Genomic DNA, 16,732 nt, shown 5'->3' on the forward strand with positions numbered 1-16,732 from the left:
TCCCTCAAGCATCACTAGGAGTAATTCCTGAGTGCAGAGCTAGGGGTAATAACTGACCAATCGCTGGGTGTGGCCCCAAACCAAAAACAACAACAACAACACGAAAAACAACCAAACAAAAAATAAATCAGACTAACAACTCTGATATCAGGATACAAAGAAGACTTTGTAAGTATCCCAGTTACTCTCTCCATTACCATCTTCACAGATGATAAAAACCCATAAAACTATTGAGAATTTTATTAAGATGGGAAACAATTTCTAAATATAAAGGACATTTTTACATGTCTAGAGGGTAGAGAAGTCTACTATAACACAGACTAGCTTGAAAGTAGTTTTTCGTTGGTACCAGTCAAATTTCTTAGTTTTAGAGACTGGAATGTAGTTCAATGCCTTGCATGTGTGAAGCCCTGAATTTAATCACCAGTACCACAAACAAGACAAAATTTCTTAATGTTTTTAGATGGTAATATAGTCAATACTTTCTTTTATTGTAATACACTAAAAATATTTTAGCCATTTTTTTCTCTAAGTCCAAATAAAGAAGTAAAAATTAAGTTGAGTTTTTTTTTAAAAAAACCTAATTTAATAGTAAGTGGTGAGGTGTAGTCAAAAACAAATGAAACACATTCCATACCTCTTCATGATTAAAAAAAACACTCAACAAACTAAGAATACAAGAGAATTTCCTCAGGGTAGAGCATGAGTATCATGGATGAAGCCCTCAGTTTAATCCCCAGCCCCTAGGCTGTCCCCACCATCCCCAAGAGGCCAAAACACACCTGCCCAGCTAGCATCATCAGGAGGGGCTCCTTTAAAAGTGTGTGTGTGTGTGTGTGTGTGTGTGTGTGTGTGTGCATGTGTGTGTGTGTGTATGTGTATAACACTGTTGAAAGAAATAATATATATATTTATTTTTGCTTTTTGGGTCACACTCGGCAATGCACAGGGGTTGTTCCTGGCTCTGCACTCAGGAATTACCTCTGGCAGTGCTCAGAGGACCATATGGGATGCTGGGAATCGAACCTGGGTCGGCCTCGTGCAAGGTAAGTGCCCTACCCGCTGTGCTATTGCTCCAGCCCCGAAAGAAATAATATTGTTAAATAAACATTAAAACTTACCACTTGCACAAGTTATCTTAATATTAAGATGGCAGGTCTTGGGGGCTGGAGCAATAGCACAGTGGGTAGGGCGTTTGCCTTGTACGTGGCCGACCCGGGTTCGATTCCCAGCATCCCATATGGTCCCCTGAGCACCGCCAGGAGTAATTCCTGAGTGCAGAGCCAGGAGTAACCCCTGTGCATTGCCAGGTGTGGCCCAAAAAGAAAAAAAAAAAAAAAAAAAAAAAAAAAAAGATGGCAGGTCTCTGTATACTAATCTGTGGATCCACTGCATGCCCTACCGCTGGGAGTGACCCCAAGCACAGAGCCCAGGTAATCTCAATATTGTTCAAAACCCAAAAACAAAAACCCAACTTCCAGAAACCTCTACCTTTCATTGGGAAATCAAGTGATTTTGTTAGAAAATTTATTTTTAGGGGTGGGAGAGAAAGTAAACAGTGGGCAGGGTGCTTGCTGTGCAGTATGGTGATCACGCCTCACTGGGAATGATTCCTGAGCACATTTTGGGGGCCCGGGTGTGGTTCCCAAACCAAAAACACATAAAGCATTGTCATTTTATCATCAACTGATCATTCTTTCAATAAGTAAATACACACTACATTTACTATATGTGAAATGCTCTAAGAAAAATATTATCTTAAAAGAATTCTAATCAATCTGAAAGTATACGCCATAATCTACCAGAATATTAAAAACTATCACACAAACAAAACAAACTCAGTTGCTCCAGGAGCAATTTGGGAAGCCAGGAAAGAACTGACTTTCTAGATCAGATATGAAAAAGAAAAGTGGGCTGGAGAGATAAGGCCTTGCATCCTGCTAACCCTGGTCCAAACCCCTGAGCACTTGTCAGGTGTCACTCTTGAGAGAGCCAAGACAATCCCTGAACACTGGAAGTATGTCCCTTCTACCCCCTGCAAAAAAGGAGAAAAGTTATTAAGGAATAATCTGAGCTGAATAATGAGGTAAGAATCAAAGTTCTACTATCAGGAACTGATCAGAATTGACTAAACTTTATTGAGTAAAAGGAATTGTATGAACAAGATGAAGCTGAGGAAAAGCAGAAAAAGCAGATATTTAAATGGAACAGTGCAAGGTAGGGAGAGGTAAAAAGGCTCGAGATTAGAAGCTAGAGCTTAAGGCACTTGCCTAGCATGCACCCTGGTTCAATTCCCTGGCACCAGGCACTATATATGGTCCCATAAGCACTGCCTGGGGTCACTCCTGAGCACAGAATCAGGAACAGTTCCTGAGCACTGCTGGGTAGAGTTTGCACAAAAACACCCCCTAAACAAAACAAACCAAACAAACAAACAAAGCTAGAGATTAGCCTAGGGAACAAAATGCAGAAAAGAAATTTTCAAACACTTTACATTCCCAGCAGAAGAGAATAATCCCTGTGGTTAGACCTTTTCAATCTGTTTTAAACCTGCAGATCATCTAGTTGGAAGTCCTCTGGTGCAGAGGGTTTTGAATGGTATCCTAAGGAATCTGACTTTCAAGTCAACTATTACTAGTGACACAAGCAAAAGACAAACAGAAGCAAATGGTATTTTTTAAAAAAAATCTAGAAGGGGAGGAACACTGGGACAATGGTGGAGGAAAGCAGACACTCGGGTGGGGGTATGGTGCTGGAATGTTCTATGTCCGAAACTCTACCAGTAAGAGTTCTCTAAACCACAAAACCAAAAAGAAAATCTTCAAACGAAAAATAGTTGAGAGAGAGAGACTAGTTGGGCCAGAGTGACAGTACAGTGAGGAGGGCATTTGCTTTGCATGTGACCGACTTGGGTTCAATCCGAGTCATCCCATATTCCCATATGGTCCTCTAAGCACCACCAGGAGTCATTCCTGAGTTCAGAGCAAGGAGTTAATATCCTGAGCATTGCCGGGTATGACCCAAAAAGCCAAAAAAAAAAAAAGGAAGAAAAAGAAAAGAAACAGAGACTAGTTAGAAACTATTCACAATAGTTCCAGTGAAAGGACACTAAGCTCTGATGGAAATAACAGAAATAGAATTCCTTTAGCACTGTAAATTTGGCAGTTTACATTATTTTTGTGTGTTTCAATATCTTTCACGGTACTTCATATAAAATAAAATAAACGCCCAAATCATAGGTCCCAAATCATAAAAAGCTAAAAATGATAATACTAAAAATAAAAAAGCACTGCATCCCCAAATCTGCACCCCAAAAGGTTTATCAGAGGAAAAACCACGTGCCGTATGAAAGAGTATCTGGCAAAAGCCATAAAACTAGAAGAATCACACAATCTCTGTACTAATATTTAGCAATGCTCTTGGGAAGTGACAATCGTGCCTTGAGGACAATTTTTTTTTTGCATTTTTTTCCTTCCCATCATCTTTATCAGTGTAGATATTTGCATAAAAACAGGATCACTGGTCCTTGGGGATTCATCAATTCCTACTGCTTATTTTTCATCCATGTCATCCTCTCAATTAATGCAGGAAAGAGGATTGAGACATGGAAACACCAGATTAGAGTGTCAAGTAAATGTCAACTCCTAGAGCAGATGAATAATCTGTAAGGAAAATAATAAAGATCTTGCTTTTATGCAAATATACTACCCACAATAAAACAAAGAAAGACTGATCCAAGAAGTCCAATACCTATCAAAGTAATTTTTTAAATTCAAAATTTTAAATTTATTTTCTTTATGTGGTCAGGGAATATGACAAGTGTAAAGTCGTGCTATAGAGGTTAAAAATAAGACTCAATTTTAAATCAAAGATCATTCTGATAAATTTTAGTGCTTATGGCACTTATCTGGAAGAAACAAACACTGCAGTTGCATAATTTTAGTTATTTTCTTAAAGTAACTTCAAATTCCAACCTTCAAAGCCTAAATTTTACAAATACAAACTCTTAACAGTAATAATGGTTTTTAACTGAGTGAACTGAAAACTAAAACCGTAAAAGTTTCTAATTCATTGGGAAGCCATTAAAATAGACTTTACTGATGCTTTAGAAAACTGACTTATTATGCTAAACACAAGTAAAGAGAAATAATTATTCGTCTAGTAAGAATAGCTTTCAATATAGTATAAATTGCTGATAAAAGTTCTTTATAGAAAATTTCAGATAAGGGGGGCCAGAGAGATAGTACAGTGGCTAGGACACTTGCATTGCATGCAGCTGATCCAGGTTCAATCCCCCGCACCCCACATGGTCCCTCGAGCACTGCTAGGAGTGATTCCTGAGTGCAGAGCCAGGAGTAACCTTGGTCCAACCAAATACAAACAAAATATCAAGTGAATGGGGGTCTCAGCATGAAACTAGGGGTCCAACCAATAGGGTAGGAGGCCATAGGAAAGAAGCAAGGTCGAAAAGGGGCCCATGGTTGAAAAGAGATTGAGTAGCACTATTCTAGATTCTTCCTGTGCCCCTTCACTCATCCACCTTCCCTGCTCCTCCCCAGCCAGATTCTCTGCCAAGAAAAGAAAAGAAAAGAAGAATAGAAAAGAAAAATTCAGATAAGGACCAGAGAGACAACGCAGTAAGCAAGGAGCTTGTATTGCATGCAGCTAAACTGGGCTTGCTCCCCAGAACCACATATGCCCCCGCCCCCCCCCCCCGCCCTGCTAGAAGTGATCCCTGAGCACAGAGCGAGGAGTAAGCCCAGAGCACTATTGGTGTGTGTTGTACCCCCACTCCAAAAAATAGAAAGAGGAAGGAAGAAAGGGAGGGAGGGAGGGGGGGAGGGAGAGAGGGAGGAAGGAAGGAAGGAAGGAAGGAAGGAAGGAAGGAAGGAAGGAAGGAAGGAAGGAAGGAAGGATGGAAGGAAGGAAGGAAGGAAGGAAGGAAGTTAGTTCTAGATAATAAGAAGCGAGAGAATCATGCCCCTTCTCACTTTGTCAATTGCACTTATGTCTTAATTGGTCATTCAAGTGGGGCAAAGGAAGTGCCCTTTTAAACTCAAGCAAACTGGGTGTTTATCTTGTATAATGTCAGAGAAAACAACGTGGAAAAGGAAAAGAAAAGAAAAAGATGTGATGGGGCCAGAGCGATAGCACAGCGGGTAGGGCGTTTGCCTTGCACGCGGCCGACCCAGGTTCGATCCCCGGCATCCCATATGGTCCCCCAAGCACCGCCAGGAGTAATTCCTGAGTGCAAAGCCAGGAGTAACCCCTGAGCATCGCTGGGTGTGACCCAAAAAGCAAAAAAAAAAAAAAAAAAAAAAAAAAAAAAAAAAGATGTGAGAATTAGAATGCTACCATTTTGCAATCTGTAATAAAATGGTGAATATAAGTAGTTATGAAAGGCTGATAAAATTTAGGAGTAGGAGCCAGAGTGATAGTACAATGGCTAGGGCATTTCCCTTGCGTGTGGCCGGCCCGGGTTTGGTCCCTGGTACCCCATATGGTCCTGGAGCCAAATCAGGAGTGGTCCTTGATACTGGTGATGAGATTGGTGTTGGAAAATTGTACGCCTGGAATTTGATCATGAATGTCTGTAAAATCACAGTACTATGAATGACTTTGTAAATTATAGTACCTCAATTTCTTTTTGGGTCACACCCAGCGATGCTCAGGGGTTACTCCTGGCTTTGCACTCAGGAATTACTCCTGGCGGTGCTTGGGGGACCATATGGGATGCCGGGGATCGAACCCGGGTCGGCCGTGTGCAAGGCAAACGCTCTACCCGCTGTGCTATCACTCTGGCCCCTCAATTAAAAATATTTTTTAAAAAATTCTAGGTGTAATGATGGCCACTCAATACCTCTATTGCAAACCACAACACCCAAAGGAGAGAGAGAACAAAATGGAATGCCCTGCCACAGAGGAGAGGTGGGGTGGGAGGGATACTGGGATCACCGGTGGTGGAGAATGGACACTGGTGGAGCGATGGGTATTCGAGCACTGTATGACTGAAATACAAGCACGAAAAGTTGTAAGTCTGTAACTGTACCTCGTGGTGATTCACTAAATATAAAAAAAATTCTAGGTGTAAGACTGATGAAGAATTTTACAATGAATAATTGACCAGGTTAACAATGCCTTTTTTAACTAACTAATCTTGAATCACAAAAACAAGGAGACATAATGTACTTTCTGATGGATACACACAATAACATTTATGAAATAGTCTTGTTTTTTGTTTTGTTTTGGTTTGGTTTCTGGGCCAAACTGGGGCAAGAGGCACTATATGGGGTGCTAGGAATTGGCATGTAATACCCCAAGCCTGCCAAAAATAAACTCTGACCACAGCCAGATGTGGCCCAAAAACAACTAAAGAAAAACTCATATCAAATATAGAATATGAAATTTATTTAAATCCAAATCAACCCAAAATATTGGCAATTATGAATCACCCAGGGATATGTGAATCCTGATTGGCTATACAACATTAAGTAATTACATTTCCTAAGTATGATAATAAAATTGGGTTCATCACCTCCCAAAAGCTGATGGCCACCAGGTCACAGCCACTGGAGCTCAGGAGGTCATATGACTCGAGGAATTGAATCCAGAGAGTTAGTCTCCTTATCTTTTGCAAACACAGATGAAGCTATTTGGTAACATGATGCCAGAGATTTGACTTTAAGTAATTAAGAAGAGCTGGAGGGATAGTACAGAGGTTTAGGAGCTTGCTTTGCATACAACCAACCCTGATTCACTCCCCAACATGGCATATGGTCCTCCAATCACAGTCAAGAGTGATCCCTGGGGCTGGAGCGATAGCACAGAGGGTAGGGCGTTTGCCTTCCGCGTGGCCAACCCGGGTCAGATTCCCAGCATCCCATATGGTCCCCTGAGCACCGCCAGGAGTAATTCCTGAGTGCAGAGCCAGGAGTAACCCCTGTGCATTGTCAGGTGTGACACAAAAGCAAAAAAAAAAGTGATCCCTGATCACAGGAGTAAGCCCTGAGCACAGTGGGTATGCCCCTGGCAAAAAAACATAATTATGAAAAGTTGGTCTAAGAAAAAAAGATTCACCATATTCTCGTCTTTATTCTTGGTATACTTGTAAACGTCTCCATAGTAAATACTGGGAGGGAAGATTCTTCATTGTCTTAAGAAAAAAAACAGAAAAAGAGGCCAAGTATAAGCACCTCAAGTGTATGACCCCCAGCAGGCACTACACTGAAAGATGGCTGCGCACCACAGATAGCAGTGTGATGTCCAGTAGGTATACAAGTAAGCACTATAGCATCCTTTGGGGAGCACAACTCCCAGCGAGCACTACAACTGTATGCATGACTCCCCACAAGTACCATGACCAGTTATGCATGACCCTATGTCATTACAATGACAACAGCAACAGAGGGCAGGGAAGAGGGGGAAAAAGAAGGAAAAAAATCAAAGTCAAAAAAAAGAAATCAGGAGAAATATAAGAATCTCAAGTACAACCAACTAGATATAATGTTGCTGATAAATATACTCGGTAATGTAACATCTTAATTTAACAAGCACAAAATTTATTTTATTAAAAAAATTGGCAGAGATAAAAGTTAGCCATTGTGATCATTAAGCATTTATTATCTAGAGCCAAAAGCAAACTCAAATTCTATACTCTACAAGCCGCACATTCAAGAATTTAATAATCACAGGTTTATCTTTTCATTATAAACCCTAGAGGTGCATGATATACATGGTAATTAGTAATACTGCCAAGACATAAACTTTAATCACAAGAAATAAACAACCAGTACGCAGAAAGGCATTAGATAATAATGAGTGAATGTAGCAGACCATCTAGTAACCTATCTCAAAGTGGTCTGTTGTTCTCAGCAACTTGATTCATATGGTTTCCCAAGCACGCTAGATGTGATCCCTAAGCATAGCTGGGTATAGTATAAATGAAAAAATAGAAATCACTGTTGTGCTTATGCACTGTTTATTATTGTATTTAAGTTATGTTTATACAAGACATGCACCCTACCTGCTGTACTACCTCTCCAGTAGCTATCAAACACTTTTTAGGATTGCTCTACACAGTATTAACTTGAGAAAAAAAATAAGCTAGAGTAGTCTTTCAAATCTGTGACTCTATAGGATGACTGAGAATAAAATCCTGCCTACTATATTTATCTTAAGTATCTCTTCCAACTATAAAAATATTCTAGAATTCTTTTCCAGCTTTAGAATAAACACAGCATGAGGAAAGATACAGTTCATAAAGAAGTAATTTTCAACTAAAAGGAGAGTAGATGGAGGACCAAGTATGTCGCTAAAAGTGGTGGAGCACATGCCGCACACCTGGAGGACTGCAGGGTGTGTGATCCTGGTCAGGTCTGAACAGTGCTGGAGCACTATCAGGTATGGGCTCCACAAATAAAGAAACAAAAAAGCAAAGAATAAATGAGGAATCTTAGAGCATTACTCATGGGAGCAAAATGCTTTTGGTACCCTATGGATGTCTTCCATTACAGAACCAGATCCCCCCACCCATTTCATGTGATCTGAGACTTTGTGTTTGTTTGGGTTATGAGGCCACACATGGCGGTGCCTGGAGTCACTCCTGGTGCTGTGTGTGGGGTGAAACTCAGGCCTCCTGCAGGGAAAGTGTGTATCAGCCTGAGGAGCCATCACTCCATGTCAGTCTCCAAGAGCCGAGAGCCTGCTTCGTCAGGATGTTCCCCATCAGGGACGGGTTTTAGGACTGGCACGTAAGCCCGCATGAAACAGGCAGAGGAAGGATTTTTCTCTTGGAACTTTCAAAACACAGGTTCTTCCCTTTAGTAGTGAGATTTAAAGACACATAAATTGTCTAATGTGTCTCCTTCTGGCAAATTTCTCCAATGACAGAAAAGAAAACAAGGCTATTGCAGAAGTGAAACAGAGCCCTAACAAGCAATACAAAGAGGATACTCAAAAACATCATTAGGAGTCATGAATCTAAAGGCCAGGGAGATGGGCTGGAACAGCAGGGAGGACATGTGCCTTGCATGCGGCTGACCCAGGTTCAGTCCCCAGCATCCTATATGGTCCCCTGAACACCACCAGAGGTAATTCCTGATTGCAGAGAGAGGAGTAACCCCTGAGCATCATCAGGTGGACCCAAAAATACATACATACATAAATAAATAAGTAAATAAATAAAGGCCGGGAGGTATCATGCAGGAGTAAAGCTCATGCCTTCTATGAGCTAAGCCCTCCCTGCCTCCCTCCCTGCCAAGCACTGAGCCATCGGGCCCGCCCAACCATGTCAAGTCTTGCTGGAATAGCTCCAAGAACCCTGAGCAGGTTGGGGAGCATCATGGATCTGGACAGGCTCACAGCTATTTCTATTTCATACAGCAGGTAGGATGCTTGCTTTGCATATGACCAACCTGGGTTCAACCCTTGACATTCCATGGTCTCCCAAGAAGCACCAGGAGTAATTCCTGAATGCAGAGACAGGAATAATCCCTAAGCATTGACGGTTGTGGCCCCCAAACAAAAACAAAGCTATTCCTATTTCCAGGACTGGAGAGATACTACTAGGATTAAGGCACTTACATCTCACTAATCCCACAGGGAATCCCCAGCACAATATAGGATCTCCCGAATACTCCTGGGTCACTCCTGAGAACAGTGCCACTAACCCCTGAGCACTGCTGGTGTGAATTAACCCTCCTTCCCCACCCCCCACTGAAAAAAAAAAGAAAAGCTATTTCTGTATCTAGACTGTTGATCTCTATGAATAATAAAGTCCTGCTTTGCATAAGTTAGTTTGCTTTGACACTGCATAGCTTAAATCTGAAAAGAGTTTCTGACACATTTTTACTATACAAAGAATAAGAACGTGTTACTTATATTAACTCAGTAATTATTCCAGCACCCTACCTTATCATGAGAGAATGCTGACTTCTTACCTCTAAAACACCCAAGTCATAAGTAGGAATCATCATGAAACATACACCATGCAACCCTAAATAAATGTGATCTGGTACTCACACTCATCCAGCCCCAGCTGATAAGCCAGGTTCTGTAGGCCTCGTACCTTCTCCATCAAATTAGCTGTGGTGAGACTCCCGAGTTCTGAAACAGAATCATTTATTTCAATGCTATTTCTTTATTTCTTTTTTTTGCTTTTTTGGGGTCACACCTGGCAATGCACAGGGGTTACTCCTGGCTCATGCACTCAGGAATTAACCTGGCGGTGCTTGGGGAACCATATGGGATGTTGGGAATCGAATCCGGGTCCGTCGCGTGCAAGGCAAACGTCCTACCCACTGTGCTATTGCTCCAGCCCCTCAATGCCATTTCCTTCCTCACTTTTCTAGTAACAACTCACACAGGTTGGGAAATTCAAGCTTAATTCCTACTGAATAAATAGAGAATTGAACGATCCAATCATTCCCCCCGCTGTCCCCCCACATACACACTACTGATTTTTTGACTGCTGTGAAACATCTCAAATTTTTACCCACTAAACAAAAACACAGCAGCAAGCTACCGAGAGTATCTCACCCCCATGGCAGAGCTGGCAAGCTACCCGTGGCATATTTGATATGCCAAAAACAGTGACAAGTCTCACAATAGAGACCCACTCAAGCAAATCGATGAACAACAGTGCTACAGCCATAGGATCCTCTTATGGAGTTGATATTGCCTCTGAATACACAAATTTTAAAACCTTATTTGAGAAAGTCTCTGATAGAGCTCTGACTTGCAAAACACACATAGTCTCCATCACTTCTTAAGTCCTCATTATTTCTTTTTATTTATTTATTTATTTATTTCTTTTGAGGAGAGGTGGTGGTGCCAGAAGTCAAACCCAGACCTCATCATCCATGAGAGCATGCACACTATCACAGTTATGTTCCTGGCCAAATCCTCACTAGTTTTAATTAACAACAAAAGAGCAACAAACATACTCCCCCTGCCCTTCTCTCAGTTTAGAAAACAGAGGCTAACTATTAATCCAAATTTGTTCAAGTGAAATTTCTTTTTTTTTTTTCTTTTTGGGTCACACCCGGCGATACACAGGGGTTACTCCTGGCTCTGCTCAGGAATTACTCCTGGTGGTGGTCAGGGGACCATATGGGATGCTGGGAATCAAACCAGGGTCAGCCGCGTGCAAGGCAAACGCCCTACCCGCCGTGCTATCGCTTCAGCCCCTCAAGTGAAATTTCTTTAAGAAATGTTTGTATTAAGTTCACGGGCCAGGAGTTAGTACAGTGACTTGGCTTCAATTCCCAGCACCACACAGTCTGCCGAGCACTGCTGGGTATGACCTGGAGGCTCCAGCACCACCAGGGTGCCCGGGTAGACCTGGCACCACAGAGCCAAGCAGCATTGTATCCTCAGGCCTTCACACTGAACTAACACTCGAATTGGCCAAAAATCTCCAGTGGGGCCCCCTGATCGCCTAAGCACCACTTGAGAGGCTAATAACATTAAAAAGCAAGAGCAAAATGTATGTTTATCAGCTAAAAAAACAAGAATATATAATATAAAAACTTGTTCGTTTATATAGTACCTAGAGTCTCCTTTAGGTTCAAGACCAAGGTCAAATCACTTAAATCACAGTACCATGGTTCCTTATTAAAAAAGATTAAGTTTCTTTAGAAAAAAACATACTGATAGGAATATCATAAAAATGCCTGTCTGAAACATTAGAACAATGAACCAAAGATGCCCTTGAGACTTAATTTTTTCATGGTTAGAGGAGGGGATCTACAGTTAAGCATCTCTTAGAGAACAATGAATTACTTCAGAAATCAAATAAAGGTGTTATTTTCTCCCACTTATCATATCCTGCTCATTATTTCTATCTGGCATACAAAGACTTCCTTGATCTGTTCAGCTGCTTAAACAGCTTAAGAATCCCAGATTTTTACCTTAATTTCAGTTTATTACTTCACAACTATCATGAATCTTACCACCTGACGGATGATAAAAATTAAATAAATAAGTAGCGCAAAATCAAGGAAAATTAATGTTTTTAATTTAAATTTCCACTTTGTGGTTGAGCTTAAGTCATTCATCAAACAACAATATACACTACTTATAGCATTCCTTATGGGAGAAATTGAAGGGCTAAAAAAAACTGACAGATCGTAACCCACAAAGAGGTTGTCAGACAGTAACAAATCCTAAATGAGGCACTTGCATTATAGTGTGCTTAAAAGATCGGAATTTAAACTTTAACTCTTTTTAATAAAATCTTAATTGAATTAACCTTTGAGTCTTAGACACTGCCATTCCTAATCTTAGATATCATTCAGCAGAAACTTCATGAGAATGAAAAGAGAAAATCTGAGGGTTTTTTCTACTGTAAGCTTAAAAAAAATAATATTAAACTAACTGAGCAGAAGAAATCATTGTGAATGAGTCTTGGATTGGCAGAAATTTTACACAGGGAAAAGTGTGAGAAAAAAATTCAGAATGTGGTTTATGGAGGAATATAAATGTCAGGGTCAGGTTAGAGGTCACCAACACTCCTTACCTTTCAACATATCGATGTCATCACGTTCTATTTCAGCCATCCATTTAGGTGGAGAACTAGTAATAGGCTGTCAGAAAACAAGAATATATCCATTCAAATGCAAGGTAGAAAGAGACCCTACTCACCTTTCTTTATATAAGTCGTTTATTTTTACAGACTTCACTTTGTTTGAAATAGTGGCAAATTATAATGTAAAAGACCCAGATTTCACCAGGTTTGGATATAGTCAGGAAGTAGTCAAATAATACTGGGGGGCCAAGAAATAGTATAGCAGGTTGCTTTACACGTACTTGCCTTACACATGGCTGACCTAGGTTCAATTCCTGGCATCCCATACGGTGTTTGGTGTTCTGAGTCTGTCAGGAGTGATCCCTGAGTTCAGAGCCAGAAGTAAGCCCTGAGCACCACTAGGTGTGGCCCCAAAACAAAACAACACAAAACAAAACAAAAATACTGCTTGGCTTTAAAGCTAAGACAAAGGGGCTGGAGTGATAGCACAGCGGGTAGAGCGTTTGCCTTGCACTCGGCCCTGGGTTCAATTCCCAGCATCCCATATGGTCCCCCAAGCACCACCAGGATTCATTCCTAAGAGTATAAGCTAGGAGTAACCCCTGTGCATCACTGGGTGTGACCCAAAAAGCAAAAAAAAAAAAAAAGTTAGGACACAGCAATGAGTTTAAGGAGATATGGTAGCTAAATCTAATAAATCTCCCTTAATAGAATCCTGGATACATAGAACAATAGGGTAAAAACCAAAGATACCGAAAAAATGTATGAACTTTAGATAATGTGTTGATACTGGATAGTTATAACAAATATACCACAAAAATGGAAGATATAATTGATGGAGAAAACTAGGTGTGGTGTAGTGGGTATATGTGGGGAAACTATGCCTTTGTCACAACTTTATTACATATCTAAACTTTTGTAATATAAAAATTGTTAATAAAAGACCAAGTTAATTTTTTTTTTTTTTTTTTTTTTTTTGCTTTTTGGGTCACAGCTGGCGATGCACAGGGGTTACTCCTGGCTCATACACTCAGGAATCACCACTGGCAGTGTTCAGGGAACCATATGGGATGCTGGGTATCGAACCTGGGTCTGCCGTGTGCAAGGCAAACGCCCTACCCACTGTGCTATTGCTCTAGCCCCCAAAAAATTTTTAACAAAAAATAAAGTTAAGACACAGGAGATAATCTTAGAAGTAGGTCTGTCTACTATAACTGTTTTGTACATAACAGATATGTGTAACCATAAAAGAAATTACTTGAGGGGCAGAAGAGATAGGTTAGTGGGTAAAGCACTTGCCTAGCAGACGGATGACTGGGGTCTGATCCCCCGAATCACATGTGATCACCCAAATACTGCCAGGAGTAATCCGAGACAGAGCCAGGAGTAAGCCCTGAGTACTGCCAGGTGTGACCCCCAAACCAAAACCAGATATAGAAATAAATCCCCCCAGAAGACTTTAGCTCAAATTTTACCCCTGTGCTAAGGGCTCTTAATTAGGGTCCAGGAATGGTACTGAACCCCCAAAACAAAACTACATAAGATATACATGTATGTTCATTCTTCTAGGGAAAAGGTATAGCTTTTTTTTTTTTTTTGCTTTTTGGGTCACACCCAGAGATGCACAGGGGTTACTCCTGGCTTTGCACTCAGAAACTATCCTTGGGGTGTTCAGGGGACCATATGGGATGCTGGGAATCGAACACGGGTCGGCCGCGTACAAGGCAAATGCCCTACCTGCTGTGCTGTCGCTCCAGCCCCCGAGAAGGTATAGCTACTTAATCAGATTTATTAAAAAAAATTTTTTTAGTTTTTTTTTAAGTTTTTATTTTATTGAATCACCATGAAAAAAATACAAAGCTTTCAGGTTTAAGTCTCAGTCATATAATGATTGAACCCCCATCCCTTCACCAGTGCACATGTTCCACCACCAAGAACACCAAAATACCCCCCTCCCACCCAGTCCCCACCTCAATAGCTAATGATCTTCACTTTATTCTCACTATACTTTGAATACATTCAATATTTCAATAGAGAACTCACTATTATTGTTTGGAATTTTCCCCCAACAATCAGGCCTGCTGAAAGGGTATCATTTAATAATTTCTTTTCATTGGTGAGAATGAAGACTCTATGAGCTCGCGTGGCTGCAACAGTGGCCAGTGCGGATTTGGATTTCTGATATTTTAGCTCAGTTCACAGTCTAGATGCATTTCTGTAAGAAGCCGCTCTGGGTGCCAAAATGGGTTAGAAGACCTCTCGGATCATAGTCTTTGGGAGCAGAGGGTCCGTTTCCCGCTCGTCAGCTCCAGATCTTATCTGGATCAAGGGTGTGCCGGTAACGCCCCCTTCCCATAATTCTATGAGCCAACGGACCCTCTGCTCCTAAAGACTATGATCTGAGAGGTCTTCTAACCCATTTTGGCACCCAGAGCGACTTCTTACAGAAATGCATCTAAACTGTGAACTGTGCTACAACTCCGTGCTGCCCGGGGATGGATTTTTCCTCTCCACCCTGTTTTTCTGCTCAGAAAATGGCGGCAGTGGCAACATCCATGTGGCGAGAGCCACCTTCTAAGACTCCCAACCCAAAGGTATGAATTTTGCAGTTATGTGGCTCATAGGGATCATGGGAAGGGGGCGTTACCTGCATGCCCTCGGCCCAGGTAAGATCTGGAGCTGCTGAGTGTGAAACGAACCCTCTGCTCCTAAAGACTATGTAAAGTTTTTTAAAAGCACTTATTTGATTTACTTCTCTGGGTGTGTGTGCGTGCACATACATGGAAGAGTTTTGAGCCAAACCCATTGTGTTCTGGGCTTACTCCTGGGTCTGGGTCTGTGCTCAAGGATCACTCCTGGTGTTAGTAGGGGGACCACGCGATGCCAGAGATTGAACAGGAGGAGTCAGCTATGAGCAGGCAAGTGCCTTACCCCTAACAATCCTTCCAGTACCAAACCATTTTTTTTTTTTTTTTTGCTTTTTGGGTCACAGCTGGCGATGCACAGGGGTTACTCCTGGCTTTGCGCTCAGGAATTACTCCTGGGGACCACATGGAACGCTGGGAATTGAACACGGGTTGGCCAAGTGCAAGGCAAACACCTTACCTGCTGTGCTATCGCTCCAGCCCCAACCACTTTAATATAATTTTTTGTTTGGTTGGTCTTGATTTTTGCACTACACTCAGTGTTGCTCAGGGCTTACACCTGGCTCTGTGCTCAGAGATCACTCCTGGCAGGGTCAGGGGACCATATGGAGTGCCAGTGATCTCATAATCTCATAAGTGAGAAAACCAAATATACTAACAAAGCTTTATTCACTAATGACTGCTACTATATATTGTCCTAAACACTACAGAACTTGTTTTATAAATGTTATGGTATTTTACACTAAGAACTCAATGCACTAGTTCAATAGCAACAATGTAAAAGAAACTGTCACTGTATCACTGTCATCCTGTTGTGCATCATTTGCTCGAGTGGGTGCCAGTAATATCTCCATTCATCCTAGCCCTGCGATTTTAGCAGCCTCTCTTTACTCACCCTTCCCAACGGTGCCACATTGGAGGGTCTTTCAGGGTCAGGGGAATGAGACCCATCATTGTTACTGGTTTTGGCATATCAAATAAAATAAATAAAAAATAAACTTTAGATTGGAAATAAGATATTACTTACACTTTTGAAGGAAGCTGCAAACTCAGCAACACCTGGTACTAAATAGGGAAAACATAACATGATTAATTCAACAGACATTAGGTGCTCCCACATAGCAGGTTCAAATGATATTAAAACAGCCTTGTTGTCTGGAATTTGCAATATACAAGTGAGAAAGCATAACAATAATATTGAATGTTCTAAAAAAGATACCAGGCGCAAAGGGAGGGGAAAAATAAAAATCTAAATTGGATTGAGGGGACAGAATGAAAAATCTCTCAAATAAAATAACATTTCTTTAACACAGAACCACAAAATTCAATCTCTACCCCCTTAAAGTAAAAAAGTTTTTAATTCTTTTTGTTGTTGTTGTTATTGTGGACTGGAGTGATAGCATAGCGGGTAGGGCATTTGCCTTGCACGCGGCCAACCTGGTTCTCCTTTGTCCCTCTCAGAGAGCCGGGCAAGCCACCAAGAGTATCTTGTCCGCACGGCAGAGCCTGGCAAGCTCCCCGTGGCATATTCGATATGCCAAAAACAGTAACAATAAGTCTC

The 16,732-nt window shown here is 41.3% G+C and overlaps 1 protein-coding gene and 1 non-coding gene across 2 annotated transcripts in view; one reads left to right on the plus strand and one right to left on the minus strand.

The window, feature by feature from the left end:
* Window positions 1-16,732, minus strand: part of LIN52 (lin-52 DREAM MuvB core complex component) — a 105,445-nt gene that overhangs the window by 81,128 nt on the left and 7,585 nt on the right. Inside the window, exons 3-5 of the mRNA XM_055133758.1 lie at window positions 16,199-16,236; window positions 12,518-12,584; window positions 10,021-10,104 (exon numbers count right to left, since the gene is read on the minus strand). Of these exons, the coding sequence (XP_054989733.1) occupies window positions 10,021-10,104; window positions 12,518-12,584; window positions 16,199-16,236 (189 nt within the window). The remainder of the gene's footprint in view (window positions 1-10,020; window positions 10,105-12,517; window positions 12,585-16,198; window positions 16,237-16,732) is intronic.
* On the plus strand, window positions 4,978-5,103 carry LOC129404035 (small nucleolar RNA SNORA27). The gene has a single exon (XR_008629645.1). It is a non-coding gene; the product is annotated as a small nucleolar RNA SNORA27 (small nucleolar RNA).

Source organism: Sorex araneus, chromosome 3, assembly GCF_027595985.1.
Source record: "Sorex araneus isolate mSorAra2 chromosome 3, mSorAra2.pri, whole genome shotgun sequence".
Taxonomy (NCBI): Eukaryota; Metazoa; Chordata; class Mammalia; order Eulipotyphla; family Soricidae; genus Sorex; species Sorex araneus.